The sequence below is a fragment of the Neopsephotus bourkii genome, unplaced genomic scaffold, assembly GCF_033783945.1.
Source record: "Neopsephotus bourkii isolate Nb327-2 ecotype Australia unplaced genomic scaffold, CSIRO-AGI_Nbou_v1 NB_1477, whole genome shotgun sequence".
Lineage (NCBI taxonomy): Eukaryota > Metazoa > Chordata > Aves > Psittaciformes > Psittacidae > Neopsephotus > Neopsephotus bourkii.
This window is the reverse complement of record NW_026901953.1, coordinates 197132-216109: the sequence shown is the minus strand read 5'-3', so window position 1 is coordinate 216109 and position 18978 is coordinate 197132. Positions and strand designations below refer to the sequence as shown.

Sequence of the window (18978 nt, the reverse complement as noted above, 5' to 3'; positions counted from 1 at the left end):
ATGTCAGCGACAAAGATGTTGAACAAGGCCGGTCCCAACACCCATCCCTGAGGGACACCACTTGTTGCTGGTCTCCAGCCGGACATTGAGCCATTGACCACAACTCTTTTGTGTGCGGCCATACAGCCAGTTCTTTATCCACTGAGTGGTCCATTTATCAAATTGATGTCTCTCCAATATAGAGACAAGCTAGAAAATGCCTTTTCTCAGTGATGAGATATTTTAGCAATTTGTGCAGCTGATTAGCAAGCAATCTGTTTCATGAGGCTTAAAGTAACTTGTGCTGTCAGATCAGAATAACTTGGAAGGAAAATCCACTGCTGGAGGAAATTCAATCAGATTTGCTCAGAGATGCGACATGTTAGAAGGAATCCCCAAGGAAAACGGGTTAGTCAACAAAGTAGAAGTGAAATTGTTCAAGGGATGAGATTAATGTAATTTGCCAAATGGCTTTTACCTTCCCACACAGTTGTATGTGCATGCATAATATATTATCAATCTGTATTCACATTTATATATTTACATATAAACATGTATTTGTAATAAATAGTACCATATGAATACATATACATGTTTACACACACCTACAACGCTTCAAACAATACATTAAAATTATTCTACCAACATTATGTCTAGGGACACAGAAAAAGGAGTAAGTAGAATAACTCTTACTACAGGTATATTTTTACAGCAAGTAGCACATTCAGGGAAAACCTCTCAAACATACGTACCTTAAATTTTAAGACAGGTGGTTCTGATATGGTGGATGCCTTTAACCCACGTAATCTCTCTCTTATCTCTTTCAACCTAGAAAATAGAGATCTTTCTGAGATCCAATAAAAAATGTAGCTTTAACTTCTCTGATCCAAACAGGCATTCCTGTGGGGTCCAGCAGTTTTGTTTGCTGGGAAGAGAGAGTGATGGCATCAGTATTTCTTGGAGGCAGTCCAATTGATTAAAATCCAATGTATGTGAAATCTTGTTTCTCTGACCACAGAAGGAATCAAACAAGACCTGACCATTTCCTTGTTGACCACCCCAAGCATCTGCCCACCTTCCTTCCTAAGGAGTAGGTGACTCACCTCCTTTTTTCCTTTTTCTGTGGGGTTTTTTTTTAGTTTCCCCAAAACAAAGCCCCAGGAAACTCCATGGCCCAAGCAATGAAGTTCTGTACTGTGGTGGAATATCTGGAGGGCAGTGTCCCACCCTTTCTACTGTCATTAAAAAAGGTTGTTAATCTTTCTTCTGCTTCGCCTGAACTTAAAAAGGCAGCTACAATATTAAACACTCACAATGGACTGAAAAACTGTCCCCAGTCCCAACACTAGAACATTATGCCCTCTTCAGGGCAGGAGAACACCATTTCCTCAAGTTCCACAAAAGTGTTATGTAAACAACTTAACCTCTGTGATCTGATTAGAAAGAAGCAAATCTGGAGCTAAAACTTCCCAAAGACATCCCAGTACTTTCAAAAACATTTGTAATGCTTTAACAAACATGAATCAGTCTTTAAAAATAGAAGACATGCAGAATTCGTCACTCCTGTGAACTGTTTTCAAAGGTTCACAATACATCTCACATGCTGTATGTTATTCTACAGTGTGGAATATTTATACATGCTGTGACATGCTCTACTTAGACATAAGCATATCCAGAAATCCACTATGTGTTTGCCAACCACACAACACTAGAAATTCAGAAGTTACAGAAACTAAATGGTATATCTTCTATCCCTTCAGACTGAACTGCACTAAGATGGCTCACAAAATGGAGAGTGACTATATATACAGAAGTGCCAGTATCAAATAATACTTGTATTACTGCAGATGCAACCTCAAGCACTCCCCTAAGGAGCTGGAGCGTGCACGTGAAAACAGTAATTTTCCCCTGATCATATGCTAGTGATATGCCTGAAGGGTCATCTTACCACTAGACAAGTTCATTAGGTTTCTTACTTCACTTCTCCCAGAAATACTGCACTTTATCCAGCCTTGCAGCTGATGCAGATGTCCTGTACCAATCCCTAATTATCACATAGTGCTTTCCAGCACAGCAGTAGATTTGATGCTATATTAATGCTTCCAAAATACCACCAATACTAAGATAGTTTTCAAGAAGGAATCAAAAAGAACTGTGATCATGAGTTATCCTCACCTCCTACTTAAAAGATTGAAGCTCAAGTAGCTATTACTCTTAGATTCTCTATCTATGGGTGTCTCACTAGCACAATACCCAGGTTAGGACAGGGAAGCCATGTGAACACTGTGGAGATACCATGACGATCTGCAAGGTCCTCTAACACTGAGAATTCCTACTAAGACTTGCAAAGGCACTGAAACTGAGATCCTGTTTCTCACAGTGGACAGTGCTGCTTCAAGCTCCAAACAGCACAAACATTTCTATATAGCAGCAGGAAGCAGCTAGTAAATGAACCACAGTGAAGTAGCAACCCTGCAGGCCCAATTACAGCAATTACAATATCTGTATCTAGCTGGTGGAGCCCAATTTCCAAGCTGAGGCTAGGAGAAAACTTCTCATTTTCCTCTAGAAACTTGGGAATTCACTGCTCAGGTTCAGCTCAGTATTACATCTCACTGCTCACCTGCAAGCTACTTTGTTGTGCTTCCCCTTAAGTATCTGAAGGGCTAATGGCCTGACTTGCTCTTTTCTTCTGGCCTATGATCTGCTCCCAGTGCCTCTGGTCAGTGGGCAGTAGCTGGTTGCTTGGTTCTGATACAGCCCCATGTGGCTTCAGAGCTCCTATAGTACCAGCTCCCTGTGCCTGCTCGATCCTCTGTTTAGCATTTAGCATTGCCATTCAGCACCGGCAGAACATCAGCCACAAAAGGTAACGAGCATGGTGGGATCTTACAAACACTCAAAGGGCATCATCTGGGGATGTGGTTTTCTCCTTTAACAATCAGAAGTGAATGCATTACCGGTTTTTAGTTATGTGAAGTTCTTCAAGTAAACGTTGCTCTTCATAGCTCATCCAGCTGTCTTGAAGTTCCTCCTCTTCCTTCTGCAGCAAGTGTTCATAAAACCTGACCGGGTTCCAGCCCGTCATGATGTCATAGGTAATGACGCAGCCCAGTGAGTGGGACACAATTGAGACTTTCCCTCCTTTCTCCTCAAACTCTGGATTCCGGGCACAGAAGAGTGTGTATAGCCGGTTCAGCTCTTGCTGCAACCCTTTCACTAGCTGTTTCAAGAAGATAAAAAAAGTTTAATATCAATATTTTGTTACTCCTGTTCATATATGTTCAGGATATATATTCAGGTCACTGTGGTACAGCAACCAGCTTCTTGAGCATGCATGTAGGATAAGGATCACAGTCAGTTCACTTAGGCTGGGGAGATGAGGAAAATCCTATGGCGAGTAGCAACAGCTTGGATGGCTGTCACTGACTCCTTTGGTTCAACTCTCCCCCTACAGATTCAGTAGCAACCACGGACAATTAGTGACCTTAGAATTGCTACACTACACAGTCCAAAGCATTGAACTGAAATAAACCCTTAAACAAATTACATCTGTGCTTAAAGTACTTAACAGTATCCTCTAAGGTGAGCAATAGCAAGGTACTTGCTTTTCAGTAGCATTCAACTAGCACAACAGTGATTATTAACACAGGTGTATTTCCCTTCTTGCTTGTTTCTCCCTCAGTTTCCCTACCTTTTCAGAGCACTGAATGTTTCTCCTGTTTCAGAGATTCATCTCCTTTTTTAACCTAAGGAGGCTGGAAGAAGCCTGAGTCACACATGATCTGAAATCAGCTCACATCTCTGCCACAGGCTTCGTACATAACCCTAGACAAGACATACTAGCTCTTCTCCATTTATCAATGTGAGCAATAGAATTACTACATCAGTGTAAGGGACTGGGAAGATAAATCCACTAAAATGAATATGTTCAGATACTACACTGACAGCCTAAATGGGCTCTGGGAAAATATCCTCAAATTGCTTTTAGATCTCTGTGAAGCATACTCAAGCGCATCAAGTCTCATTATTCTTCCCACTGCTTGTCTACAAAGAGATGCAGCTTTCTATCCTACTTTCCCTCCTACCATACTGAACCTATTGCAATTTCTTCCAAAAGAATTACAATGAAATTATGGTGCTGAAGATTAAAGAGCCTCATTTCAGGCAAAAGGAAAACAGAGGAGGAGAAAAGACACAAATGAGACATGTAGAGCCATAATTTAAACATTTTATATAAACAATGCTAAGAAAACTGGATGCTGGGGAGGGACTCTTCATTAGGGACTGTAGTGACAGGACAAGGGGTAATGGGTTAAAACTTAAACAGGGGAAGTTTAGACTGGATATAAGGAGGAAATTCTTTCCTGTTAGGGTGGTGAGGCACTGGAATAGGTTGCCCAGGGAGGTTGTGAATGCTTCATCCCTGGCAGTGTTCAAGGCCAGGTTGGACAGAGCCTTGGGTAATATGGTTTAGAGCGAAGTGTCCCTGCCCATGGCAGGGGGGTTGGAACTTGATGATCTTAAGGTCCTTTCCAACCCTAACTATTCTATGATTCGAAAACAATTTTCTGGCTATAGGTTTCTAGGAGAGGTTTGGGGTGAAAAACAGGAATGCAACATGGTTCTCAAACATCATAGACTAATCCTATAGTACTACTGCAACAAAAATATACTGGTTCTATGTTGATTGAGTCTCTGAGAAGCTTACCTGCTTCAAATCCTGCATCTAGGGTACATACGCATGAAAATATTCAGATTCATAGAAAGTATATTTTAGAGAGGAATGTTGGAAGCCATGAGATCTAGGAAACAGACAATGTAAAAAAGGCTGCTTTGCTTGTGAAACTCTGCATAGTAACTGCGCAATACTTCCAGGCTATGGCACAGAAGGCCAAACAAGAAATTGCAAATCATTCCCTTGTTAGAAACAGGAAATTAAAGCCCTAGAACATGTAATTTGAACATGATTTTTCAAGACCCTGAATCATTACTGAATATAAATATGAATGGCACTAGGGCTGTCAGTGTTTGATACACATTTTACTGAGTGAGAATCCACACATCAAACCCTGTGCCTAAAGCACTGTGAAATGATTAACAAAGCCTTGCAACAGCTTAGCAAAACAAGTATCAGAATAACCATTTCCAAGTATTATTGACTGTGATGCTGCCTATTCTTGCATTTGGCTCTATAGAGACTCTGGGCACTACTTTCAAACATGAACACACACAGAGAGGTTATAGCAAGATTTAGAACTGAAAACAGAAATCAGGACTAGCTTTGGCCGGCTGGCATTTGCTCCATTTAAAAATGTCTTGATTAAAACCTTGAACAAAATAGCAGGGATCTGTTGAAATCAAAGGATTTTGGGATTCCTGACAGGAGCTTAGTGAAGTGAGGGAATGCTGATACCCAGCACGGAGCACGGGACTGCAGCCATACAGTGGATACTCTGGACGGACTGGCTTCAGAGTTGGCAGTGTAAAAAAAGCCAAGCAAACTACTGCTGGACTCATCACGGCCTCCAGCATCCATCAGTACATCAGGGAGATGAGTAATACCATCTGGTTTGAAAAAATCCTCTAGTAATATATTTCAGTGCCCCAAATATTTTCTCTGGTGGGAAAAGACACACAACTACTCATCTACCTCCCTCTGCTTCTTCTTGTGTAAAAAATACCACTCCCAATGTCCTTCACAACTTGCTCAACAAGCCTATTTCCCTGGAAAAGCAGGTATCTTCCAGGAAGAATGATATATCAGTCTTCCCCACAGCCCATTGACACAGTGCAGGTTATGTAATCTTCTGGCATCCTGGCATTTCATGACAAAGGTCTTGTTCTCTTGCAATCAGAGGGCATAGGACAGAATATTCAGGATAGCCCAACCCTATTTTTCAACTGTCCTGCTCCTTAGAAACATGCTGTAACTGAGACCGCGACTCAGAAACTGTGCATAAATTTTCAAATAGCCACATATTTGGAAGGCTGCAAACCAGAGTCCAAGCATTTAATTCAACTAGATCATCTGATCCAGATTGGTTTTAAACTCTGAATCACTTGTTACCTAACTTAATTGTAGAGTAGAAGGTCTGCAGTAGTAAAGCCTCCAGATTTTCAAGCACCATGAATGGTCTGGTTTACTGCTAAGAGAGAAAGAGAAGCCCTCCATCTGCAGTGAGCACCTATGGATGTTTCTGTCTTGCCAGCAGTTCTGTAGCAGCACTAAGATTAGAAACTGAACACTTTGGTTTATAGTAAGGGGGAAAAAAAAATGAAAAAGCAAAGCATATTCATTTTAAGTCCCAGCTAGAAAATTTTTTGGTAAAACAGCATACAACCACCTGCAGGTCCATGGGGTCTATTATCATCCTTAGGAAGCACCCTCTGTTTCTGCCAGAAAACAGGAAAGCAGGAATTATCCAGGAAAACAGAAAAGTGGAACAGTGGAATGCAGCATGACCAGACCCATCTCACTCTCGCCATCTTCCCTCTTGCCTCCTCCCTCCAGGCTGTCACCGTATTTTGGGGGCCAGTAGTGCTGAACATCCAGAGCCATGTGTCCAGACGTCACAGCTGGAGGTCTTTGGCAGCCCCCCAAGCAGGGCTTTCCACACAAAAGGGCTAGAGTTTCCTTGAGTTTCTTACCAACCCATATTACCATCTCCTAAGGCTTCTCCCCCAGACTAAACAAGCTCAAATATCTCATGAAGGAATAAATGTGGCAGCAGGAGACCCAAGAGACTGTTTTTGACCTGCACAGCTGCTCCCACAAACCCTGCTTGCTGCTTCGACTGCTAACCTGCTGGCTGCTCTGCTCTGCTTCACTACCCTCAGCTCTTCCAGAAGGACCATGAAACCCAGCAAGCTTACACGTCTGTTACTGAACAGACCAAACCAAACCACTGCAGTAAAGGGAAGGCTTCCTATTTCTTCAAAAAACAGCCACATCAAATCCCTGTATCGCAGCCGATCTTTCTACCCAGCGTTAGTTTACCATCAGCCTGAGGAAACAGCAATATTTCAAAGAAAGGCAAAATCTTTGCCTTAGAGTATCTTCCAGCGTTCTTCTGCTCTTTCCTAGAAATGTCCCTTTCCCCTGTTCTGATTTTTAGGGAAAAATTCCCTAAGCACCTTTTGCAGACCAACTGTTTCAGTACAAAAAGTTTTGTGGAGGATTAAAATGCTACAAGCCTTGTAGATGTACGACTGCAAACAGTCACAGATACCCAGAGAAAATGAAATACAAATAAAGCAGGACTTTACTGGAGCCTTTAATGCCACCACATTTCTGAGGCTGATTTTATGGCAAGTCATAATCAGGCACATGAAGCACCTCACAACACTCGAGCTAGGGAGAGAGCCCTTATGAACGATTAAATTTTCAGACCTGCCCAAGCCACAGACACTCCAGATAGGCTGTGATACAGACCGACAGAGCAGCATCCAAGAACTGAACATGCTCCTTGCATGTTCTACACTGGTCCCAAAGGGTAAGGGAGAGACTTGATTTCCAGCAATCAACGACCTCTGCAAATATGGGGGGAATGGATTAAAAATGCCACCAGACAACTCAGCAGATGTGTATGAAGCTGTTCTCCTGTGAAGCTCTTCTGGGATTGTGTTTCATTTCTGCTTCATGAAAAGGAGATTGATTACTACATTACTAGTTTCCTGAAGCTCCCTTTATCAGCTGAAGTTTCGCTGATAGATCTTCCATGCAGGAAACTCAAGACCACAGGATCAAGTTGCTCGGAAGTCGTCAGTTCATACTCTGACAAACTGAGGTTAAACGCTCTATGCCCTTCACAAACCAAATTAAATGCAAAGTAAGGAACAGTCTTTCTGCACATTCATGGAGAGCCATCATGACAGCTGTGCAGTTTGAGGGGAAGCCAAAAACCAGACTGCTGACCAAGAAACAGGCTGCTGGACTTGATCACACTAAAATCCTCTGCACTTTCTAGCTGAATGCCTGCTTGGCATACCTTCCAAGAAGGCAGAGAATAACAGCCCACCTATTCCACCCATTCAGGAATCCTGGTGGCAAGGTCATGTGTCTTATAAAGACAAGATGGGAGTCTGAATCTGCTGAGACATGCCACTGTCATCTGAGGCAGGAGCTGCGGCAAGGCTGATAATGAGAGCAGGAAGATCATGTCTCTAACTATCTCTTTGGTGGTGGGTAAGCCTGAACTGCTGGATCGTAATGGGGAGCAAGTAATTGTGTAAGCAGTGAAACATGAAGAGCTGCTGAAACCCTTTAGTGCAGAACATTAACAGCATTCTGTGCTGAGCTGGGAAAGCAAACCTTTAAATCCCTGGCACCAGCATACAAAACAGATGTTCATTCCTCCTCTGATGCAAAAGCAGCCTTGAAAGACACGGTCATAAACAAGCATATCTGTTTCTTGCAAAGCAGAAGGGAAGTTGGCGTTGCGCATGGTGGACAGACACTTCCTGGACCCACACCAAGGAGTTCCAGGTTGTTCTGGTTTCAGCTGTAACAGTTAATTTTCTTCCTAGTAGCTGGTGCAGTGCTGTGTTTTGGCTTCAATTTGAGAACAATGCTGACAACACACTGATGTTTCAGTTGTTGCCAAGTAGCCTGATCAAGGACTTCTCAGTCTCATGCTCTGCCACTGAGGAGGGGCACAAGAAGCCAGGAGGAATCAGAGATAGGACACTTGACCCAAACTAGCCAAAGGGGTATTCCAAACCACAGCATGTCGTACCCAGGATATAAACCGGGGCGAGTTACCCAGAAGGGACAGATCATTGCTCGGGTTGGGGTGGGCATTGGTTAGTGGGTGATGGGCAATTGTATTGTGCATCACTTGTGATTTCTTCTCTTGCTGTTTCCTACTATCACTATTGTTGGTATTATTTCTATTATCACTATATTTTACTTTATTTTAGTTATTAAACTGTTTTTATCTCAACCCCTGAGGTTTAAATTCTTTTGATTCTCCTCCCCATTCTGCCTGGAAGTGGGGAAGAGGGAGCGAGTGAATGGTTGCATGGTGCTGATGGATCTAAACCACAGCACGGGCAGGAGGAAGAACTTCACACCCCCCTTGTTCTAGTGGGCAGATCATTGGGCTTGAAGGGGCTTTTCAGTGCATGCCAAAAGTACCAGGGTAGAAGATGACATTGTCCCCTCAATAGCCAGGAAATAATTATTTTTTTTTTCAAGAAAAGAAGGAAACAAAGCCTCTGCTGGCACCTTAAGCACAGAAGTAATGCAGAGCTTGCACTGCTTTTGCTCAAATCCTCAATGACCTGCTTGCTGCCAAAACTTGGAGAGAGCACTGCCATCCCAACTTCTTTGATCTGTCAAAGCCAACAAAAACACACTTACTCTCCTCTTGGGCTATGCTGATTGTCCTCTTCTGAGCTCTGACTGCTCTCAGCTCTGATCATGCCCTTCCTGTAACTTTCAGAGGTCCTTTCTCTCTGCTGTATCCATAGAACCCTCACCCACTGGACAGCTTGAAGCCCAAGAGGGAATAAAATAACAGGCAGCTACATACGAAAAGGAAGTGGAGGAAACTTGACCTCTGCGATCCCTCCAGCTTGAATAGTGTGACTGTTTTGGTAGGCTTCATGGGAAAAGAATTTTAAGGAGATCTAAGGAGCTCTCAGTTTTGCAAGCGGCTCCCTCCAAATGTCAAGAGAACTTCAGGAGAAAGCACAAACTCACTTGAAATTCAGCAAGCAGGCAATAAGAAGGTGTGTGAGCCAATCTGAGGTAGTAGAAGGTCCTTGAAACCAACGAAAGCACTGCAGCTCAAGGATGGATTGTAAAGGACCATGAAAGCAAAGATAAGGAGCGTTTCCTTACGTGAACCAGAACATGCTAGCACACAATGCAGAGATGGTAAGACTGCTGACCCTCCAGAATACAACAGTCATTGTGTTCCCTGGTGGCATCACTGATGGATAAAAGAAGTGTCAGAACAAGAGACTGAGAGGCCAGAACTCAGCTGTATGAACAGACAGGAATGATTGCGTGTCTTAGTGACATTACAGAAAAGGAACTACCAACATGTCCCAAACTGAGAGTCTCTCTCAGTACTCCTTTTGCTGTTGAAAAGCTGAGACTAACCCATTTTCAACCAAGTCACTGCATTCAAGACTAAGTTCAGGTTCAGATAGAACAGTAACCCATCACTTTCTAACTGAAAATACATTCAAGGACAGTCAAATGAACTAAACCAGCCATGAAAGTGCGGCCAAGCAGCTCCTTGACTATGAGGCTCAACAGAACACGCAAAACCATTGTTAAAATAGTCTTCAGGTAAAAAATTCCTGCCTTACATCCATCTCATTTTCAAACACACATAAAACAATTGCCTTTTATTGCTGAAAGAAGTGCGTAAGAGCAGGACATTTCCACTGCAAAACCTCCTATCAAAGACAGATGATGAAAGCTCTAGGAAAAGTTAACATTTGTCTGAATTTCAAGAGTACAGTCATTAATTCTCCTTTTTTAATAAGAGTGTAGTAGCAAACCATCAAGCCATTTCAAGTGAAGTCTGTCCAAGGGAGCAATAATATGTTGGTTGCATCACACTGCATTCCCATGTCCTCCTACAGCCTGTAATGTCACTCCAACACCAAGCCCACAGCCACCACATCCCAGACCCTGGCTTCTTCGTTTCCTTTCCTCAACTGGTGAGAAACCTTCAATACGCACCACATTTTCCTGCTCTTTAGAAGTGGCACTAAATCTGTAGTGATCTTGGGATGATGGATGTAAATAATATTTATCCTGTACTAAAGGCATTTCCTGCCAAGACATATCAATAATTTACAGAATTATAATCAGCCTGCAAGTAAATACAGTGAAGATCAGTAAAATAAGCACTTGGATATAGCACTGGATATAATGACAGTGACAACAATAAATTTTCTATGTATGTATTAGTCTTTCAAATCTGTTCCAGCTATTTATTATTAAAGAAATAGGAAGCTTCAGTGACAAGAGATATGAAACAAAGTCACCCACTGAAGACACTAAGAACCAAGATTAAGTTACCATAGACGGCACTAGCAAGGTCAGAATTAAAATGTGAAATGATTGTTTATGTAGAAACAGGCATGTGTGCATTAAAATACCAATTAATTGCTCTTCCTTATTATCTGTATAATGTTTAAAGAGGGATTCAGGACAGTCTGTGGACCACTGTACAGATGAGGACCTGCAGCCACACACAAACACCACAGCTGAATCTATTAGCTGCAGACATCCTTGAGAGTGAACTTTGAGACCAGACTGATATGTTCATAGGGCTGCACTGAATTATTAATACCTTCCTGCTATCACATTACATATCAGAAGTCAGAAGCACCTTTTGGATATTCTACCATGCTGCAGAAGAAACAGTGCTTGAAATCAGAAGAGGTCATCCCCCATGCTCCTGTAACATTTAGCAGAGCAACTCAGCTGCACCTGAAACAGCTCTTTGTCCTCTCATGTGAAAGCCACTGTGACAAGTTTTCTTCCCCCCTGAAAGAAGATAGTTGTTTAAGAGTGGTCAAATGCTTTCAAGCAGCAGTTATGTTACTTCCAGATGTGGGGAAAATCCTTGGAAGTAGAAAGAAAATTCGTATCAAAGTACTGTTGAGAGCTCTCAGATGAATAGCAGCTTTACTCTTCTCTAGGTTGAACTCACCACATTGCTCAATCTATTTCACAAAGGCACAGCAAAGTTTAATTAGCTCTTTTTGAGATACTTTCAGAATTTCTGGATGGAAAGTGTTAGGAGTGCCCACAGCATACAAAGAATCATGTTGGCACGATGAAGTGGCAGGCAGGAATACTAATTCCAAGGACATGTGATTATGTGAGTACTTGAAGACAAGGTTACAAGGTTCATTTCCATGCTGGAATGAGCACTCAGAACAAAGTGCTACAATGAACGTGTGAAAAACCACCAACCTTTTCCAGAAGAATGCTCAGTTTGATACAGCTGCATTTAAACTCTGCAAAGTTATGTCACAGAATATAAAATGGGATAAGGAAGAGTAACACCCCCAACCCCCAAAAACAAACCCCAAACCAAAACAAGTCTCCTTTCTGCAACTAAAGGCAAAATTAAAGGTGAAAAAAACATACAAAACCTATTTAATGACTATGAGCTTCACACAACTTCTAACCAAGAGAGCAGAATCAAACAAGAAGTCGCATCCCTGACAATTCACTGGCAGAACACAAACCCTGTAGCTGAATGAACAAGAAAACCTTCATCCCAAACATTTTGACTGCAATAACAAAGATGCATTTCAGAAACCTGTTCTTCAGGGTTTTAACATCTTATCTTAAATAGCACTTTGGTTTTTTTTGACAAAGACTTGAAATTCAAATTGTACAACTTTGCTTTGAGAGTTACGTTTATCAGTGCAGTCTGAAAGTATGATCAACTTGTGCGTTGACTGCTGCAAGCATTTCAAGAAAATTCACTTAATTTGGTGAAAAAAACCCAACTTGGTCTTTTGCAATCCGATCTAAGCACAGCTACAGCATTCATGCTATTTGCCAATTCAATGGTGATAAACCTGCAAAACTACTGTCCTACTGAGCAATGAATTAAATTTTTCATGCATTGCTGGACAGCATACTTGAACTTTATTCACTAGGCTGCTTCCCATAAGAGGTCCATACTATGCCAAGCCTCTAATGCAGCTTAAAAAAAAAAATAAAAAAAAAATCAATTTTGAAGCTGCCAAGAGTATTCATCACTTGCCATGATAGTTGTTGCTCAGTTCCACACCAGCCAGAGAAACCCTATACACAGCAGAGAACCAAGGAGTCCTGAACTTCGCATTACTGACTGACAGGAGAAGCACAGCTTTTGCATACCTACTGGCAGTGTTAACAGGCTTGTAATGATTTCACCACCATTGCTGCTATCAGGAAAAGAAATATTCTTAGGTAGTTTAGGTTTAAGAATTACGTTGTGAGTCTGAAGCACTTAAACATACTTCATTTTAATGAACACTAGCATCAAATCCCCATATAAACTTTGAAAGTCTCTCTCCCCCCCACCCCAGTCTCATAATTCACAGAGAACCAAGTCTGCAAAAAGATTATCATACATAATGTAGTCAATACAGAAAAAACTGGGATTCCTGTAGAAACTAATCCTAAAACATTCCCACAGGGGTTTTGCAGTTAAGTGTGATACACAAAGGATGCTACTGAGGTGAAGCACTGTACATGCAAGGTCTGGATGGGGCTCTTGAGTCTGGTTTAGATGAAGATGTCCCTGCTCATTGCAGGGGACTTTGACTAGATGTATTTTAAAGGTCCCTTCCAACCCAAACCATTCTATATTTTACAGGCTACTTTACGATTTGTTCAAGGCTTTTCCCCTCTGATTAATGGGGTCACTCTACACCTACACAAAAGCACACATGGGCCTACACAGATGTGGCAAGGTAAGATGGGAGCATCCAGTATACAAACAGTCCCCTAACAAACAGGTAACTGAGGGTCATCTTGTTTTTTCCTGCAAGGGAAATACACAAGTGCATTAAAACTGGTTCAGGAATGTTTGCACATGCTGCCATCACATCCGAGCTCAGAACTGACAAAAATTAAGTGACAAATGTCTACGGATTTTGCAAGAGGTAAGAATAATCTCAGCTCTATGGCCTCTCATTGTTCTGAATATGCAGTTGCAAGAAAATCCTGTGAAAAACGCTTCACATTTCCAAACTCCCATTTTAGCTAGTTATTTCTGCTCTAAATAAATTACACTGATTGTACTTTTTGCTGTTTCTCTACTCCTCTCACTCTTAAAATTCTGTATTTTGATTACTATGGATGACCACTACATACTTGCAAAGTGTTTGTATTCTTCATGCAGGGTCTCTCAGAAGGAAACGTTTCTTACACTCCTAAGTCCAATTTGTTTCAGCCTCTATGCCCTGCTCTAGTAAAAACAACATAAAACCACACTTACTTCATCTCTGTAAAGGGGACTGGTATAATACATGATATCCATTGCACTGCTGTTCAACATATCCCTTAAACCTCGTACTTTATCTGGAGTAATGGAGTCCACAGTGTCTGAGGGAAAACAAAAATAGAGACTTGAGTTACATGCAGGAGGACGATAAAATCCAAACAAGGCATGGGCATAGAATGCAGCATGAGCTTCTGGGTACAATTCTGCAGACTGCAGCAGAAGAACCAAGCAATGTACCTTCATCGAGGGTAAGTTTTGATCTCCATTCAACTGGAAGAAATTCAGCAAGTGTTGAGATATCAGAAAAATACTTTTCTTCTATTTTTCTTGCAGCATCTCGCATCCTACAAAAAAAAAGGAAAAAAAAGAACATGTTCCTGTAAAGGCTACTGTTGGTGCTCTTTATCAAATACAGCAAATGCATTCAGCAACAACACATTTCTTGCATTACTCCTTTTCAATGCTTACTAACATAGCTAATTACCTCAACCTCATGCGTTTGTTCTGAAGCACTTAAACTCTCCTAATGAAAAAATTCTGTGCACTACATGCTGAAAAGAGCCTAAAAAACTTTAAATATATTACACTATCGGCTTAAAAAAACCATGTAGATTAATCTGAAAGATATCTGTTTGCTCTGGTGGGTTTGGGGTAAAATGTGACTGAAAATTAAGAATTCGACCACCAACTTGAAAATCCTGAATCACTGAAATCAGCCGTTAGGTACTTTTCAACATACAGAAAAATATTAAAAATATTGCTTGAAAAGTCAGAATTTTATTTTAGTTTTACATACCAAATTGGAAAGCTTGAGGGATCTCAGAGTGAGAAATAGTATCATTTATTAGTGTTTCAATGTGCAGCAGCAGATGAAAAGGCTGTCTTTTTAAAAGACAATTTTAACTTTTAAAGTGTATCTGAACATGCGCATTGATGCACCTCCCTCAAGGGATACGAGAAACTTAAAATACCTAATCCCCAAAGTACATCTGGCCCTCTCTGTTTGGAGGAAAAGGGGAATAGTGGCATATTAAAAAAACAAACTACTTTACTCGTCGTGTGCATGACCCATCAGTAAAGAATTAAACCCAGCATGAAGTTATACAAGATAGTAAAATATCTGTGCATTCTATGAAAATCATTAAGCAACCAAACTGTGACAGTGTTATATTTTCCTTTTTTTCCTTTACATGAATCTTGACTCCCAATGCTATTAGCATTTTTGAAGATGAGCACAGCAAACTAAACCTGACCAAGGGGCCACAGTGCTGGGTTTTGAGGAGTTGGTTCCCAATTCCAGGAAGCAGAGGGATTTTTATTTGAGGCAAAGCCCAGAGTTTCAGTATTTCTTTTCCCATTTTCAAAGCAAACCCTTTTAATGATTGCTACAACCAAAGGCATGATCACATTAATCTCCCATCTGTACTTCCATCAGTCCAAATACAATTTAGTAAGTTTAACCTTGTAGCTGAGATACCTTCCTTGAATATATTAACACTCCTCTGCTCTCCTTTAGTAGAGACAGTTAACCTGAATCACTAGCAGTACCTGAGGCAGTAACCACTTAAGCTGCTCCACTTGATGAGCACTTTCTGCATCAACACAGCACCTGTATATAAACAACTCTCCCAAGCTCCTGTCCTGAGTTTCAGGCCCCTTTAAAACTAAGTCAAGAGTACAGAGCAGATAGCTGCAAGACGAAGTCAGGACCTGCCCAAGGCTCCCCACATGAGGTTCCACTGGAGGTGAAAATACAGATAAAAAGTTAGAAGTATTGACCAAACTTGTTCTTAATCTCCCAGGGTAGCTGTTGCTCTTTTGGACACAGGTCGCTAGCAGGATTTGGACTGCGCAGAAGAGCTGATGGCAGATATGTCTGTTGGAACAAGCATAGAAATGAATTTCAGCCATCGCAAGCAGCTCCCGAGTTCTGCAGAAAGACGGTGGCTTTGGGCAAAATGCCTTCAACGTTTTTACTTCAGCCTTATCAGCTGCACAGCAAGAGGAACACACTTCATTGAGGAAAGAGTATGAAAGCCAGTGTCTTGCAAAAACATTTTCTACAAAGATAATGAATACTCCTACTCTGTCATGGCTTTTTTTTTCCCCAGGAAAGGCCCACTATGATACTAAAAAAGCAGCTCACCAGTGTACCAGATTTTTGAAGCTGGCAGTCAAAACACACTTTTCCATAACCGAAACCTACTTTCTAAGAAGGGAAAAAAAAAGAAGAAAGAAGAAAAGAGGGTGAAGAGGGAACATCCTTTCTTCCAAAGCCATTATCGATGGCCTGACCAAACAGCCAGGAAATGCAAATCATCAGCATCTCTATTTTTAAAGCCTGGTTTGCTTGCAGTCCTAATCTCTTAGTCTCTAATTTAAAGAGATGGCAGAATGCCCTTCCCATGATGGTGGGGAGGTAGGGGGAATATTTCAGCAAGAGTATCTGCTTAAATCAGAGTTGATTTAAGGCCAGAACTGACCTAGCTATGCATAGCACAAAGCAACCCTCTGCACTACCACCCCACACAACATGCCTCTCAGGATGCTTGTGTGAGAGCGGAACTTCAGCCACAAGGAATTTCTAGATTATCAAGAAGCTAAAAATTCAGCAAATACATTAACATTCCTAGAGTCCCTGGGTAACCAAAACAAACGGGAAACATGCTCATCTGAACAAAATCATATGGTTACTAGCACCAGGAAATGTAGGGACCTAAAATCTAAACGCATATTCTTTGGAACAGCTCTTTGGTATTGCCAAGACACCTTAACTTTCTCTGCATGAAGAAGTATGGTGGCTAGCTAGGTGAATTCAGAAACAGTTAAATTTAGAAGGAAACCAGGCAAGCAGCAATCCAAAATCCAATTCTAAAGCTTCTAGGCTTAAAAGCACTAAAAGTTTATAAAGGTTTTATGAATAAAGCATAGACTTCCACACAGCAACAATTACTTTAAGTGAAGGAACTAGTAAATAACCCAGTTCTAACGGAGTGTGAAAGAACGTCTGAACTATTTACACATCATTAGCAGCTGTAAACTTTACAAATACCTACACTAGAGCTCCTGACATCCCCATCTTCAAATAGCTACAGGTTTTCTTCCTGTTCTAAAGGATCCAACCCTATTAAGAGGCAATCTGACAGAGGATTTTTTTTAACTAAAAGTTTCCATTCTAATGCGAGATATAAGAGTTTGGAAAAAACAGTGCAGCCTAGCAATTCTGCCAGAGCTTTTGGAAAAAACTTCAAGTCTCCCCTCCTAAAAGCAGTGCCAAGCTCTTATTCAAAATTTTGTGAAATGCACTTGGATCTGGAAGGTTCCCATTCATGTCAGCTGAGATTATCCAGACATGGTCCAGCCTCCAGCAGGTCCCAAATTTAGAATCACGGAACAGTTTGGGTTGGAAGGGACCTTCAAGATCATCCAAGTTCCAACCCTTCTGCCATTGGCAGGGATACCTTCCACTAGACCGGGTTGCTTAAAACCCCGTCTGACCTGGCCTTGAACATTGCCATGGAACTTCTGCAGGAAAAATTTCTGGTCTGTTTTCCCAAGTAACAAGTGACTGGACAAGAGGAAACAGCCTCAAGCTGTGCCAGGAGATGTTTATATTGGATATTATGGGAAATTTCTTCATCAGAAGGGTGATCAGGTATTGGAACAGGCTGCCCAGGAAAGCGGTGGAATCACCAGCCCTGGATGTGTTCCAAAAACGCGTAGGCAAGGCTCTTCGTGATATGGTTTAGCGGTGGACTTGGCAGTCCTGGAGTAAAGATTGGACTTCATGAGGCACTGGAATGGGTTGCCCAGGGAAGTTGTGAATGCTCTGTCCCTGGTGGTGTTCAAGGCCAGGATGGACAGAGCCTTGGGTGACATGGTTTAGTGTTTCCAACCCTAACTATTCTATGAATCCGTGATTCTATGTCCAATTATGGACAAACATTCAAAAGCACACAAAACCAAAACCTAACCCTGCATGTTCATTTATGCCTTGCAAAATGCATTCTGTTAGAAGTGCACAAAAGCTCTGTTTTGTCAGATTTTTATTAACTGCCACCTCACTGATGTCAGATCAAATATGCAACAAATGCATTTCTCAGTGTTTTGAGCATGCTCCTCCGCTATGATACACTGCATTGCATGCTGACCTTAAGAAGACAAATTACTGACTGAAGGTTTTGCTAATTATGAACTACACAGTTACTAAAACATTTAAGTGTTACACTTTTCATTAAACTTCCTGAGGCAATCCAGTTCACGGCTACTAGCCAAATACTGTCAGAGGTATGATTATCCTCTTTTGTTATTTTACAGCAGCAATGTCCTCATCACAAGAACTGTGAAGGCACTGAAATACACCAGAACAATTCCCAGTGCAACACATCTCATTTACAGCGAATGGCACTATACAATGACTCCCGCAGATTCTGATCAACAGTTTGGTATTATAAATTCTAATGAAACCTAGTGTAATTGCCAAGCAATGTGGCTATGCTAACATCAAAACCCCAGCATACATACATGCTATATATAAGCTATAAATATGCTTATCTGTTCTGCTATAAAGGTGTTGTAGTTGTGGTTTTTGTGGGGTTTTTTTTGTTTGTTTGGGGTTTTTTTTGGCCAGGTGTGGTTTTTTTTTTGTTTTGTTTTTTATTTTCCTTCTTCTGGCTTTTAAATATTTTGAGTTATTTTATCAGATGGTAAGTCCCTCTACTTATTACCAACTGAAGTAATAAATCCTCATCTGAGCAGGCAGAGAATTTTTCTCCTTTCCAATACAAATGGATGTTGAAATACTGACCCCAAAGCAACAATTACTTCAATCTATACACAAGGCAACAACTATAACTTATGATTTTTCTAAGGAAAAAAAACAACCCACCGAGGCACAGATGCGACACATAACTTAGAAAGCATTTTGACATACTGCTATTTTCCATGAAAGAAGCAAAGGCCTGAAAATAGATGCTTTGAGACTCACCATAAATAAAATGTGCTTGTCTTTCTCTGATGA

At 41.2% G+C, this 18978-nt stretch overlaps 1 protein-coding gene across 3 annotated transcripts in view; it reads right to left on the bottom strand.

Annotated features, from left to right (window-relative positions):
- The window catches only part of DDHD1 (DDHD domain containing 1), a 68425-nt gene that overhangs the window by 12335 nt on the left and 37112 nt on the right, over window positions 1-18978 (bottom strand). For all 3 annotated transcript variants that reach the window (XM_061369156.1, XM_061369157.1, XM_061369158.1), the window contains 4 exons: window positions 14196-14302; window positions 13953-14059; window positions 2940-3202; window positions 732-807 (listed from right to left, as the gene is read on the bottom strand). In XM_061369156.1, coding sequence (XP_061225140.1) covers window positions 732-807; window positions 2940-3202; window positions 13953-14059; window positions 14196-14302 — 553 coding nt within the window. The remainder of the gene's footprint in view (window positions 1-731; window positions 808-2939; window positions 3203-13952; window positions 14060-14195; window positions 14303-18978) is intronic.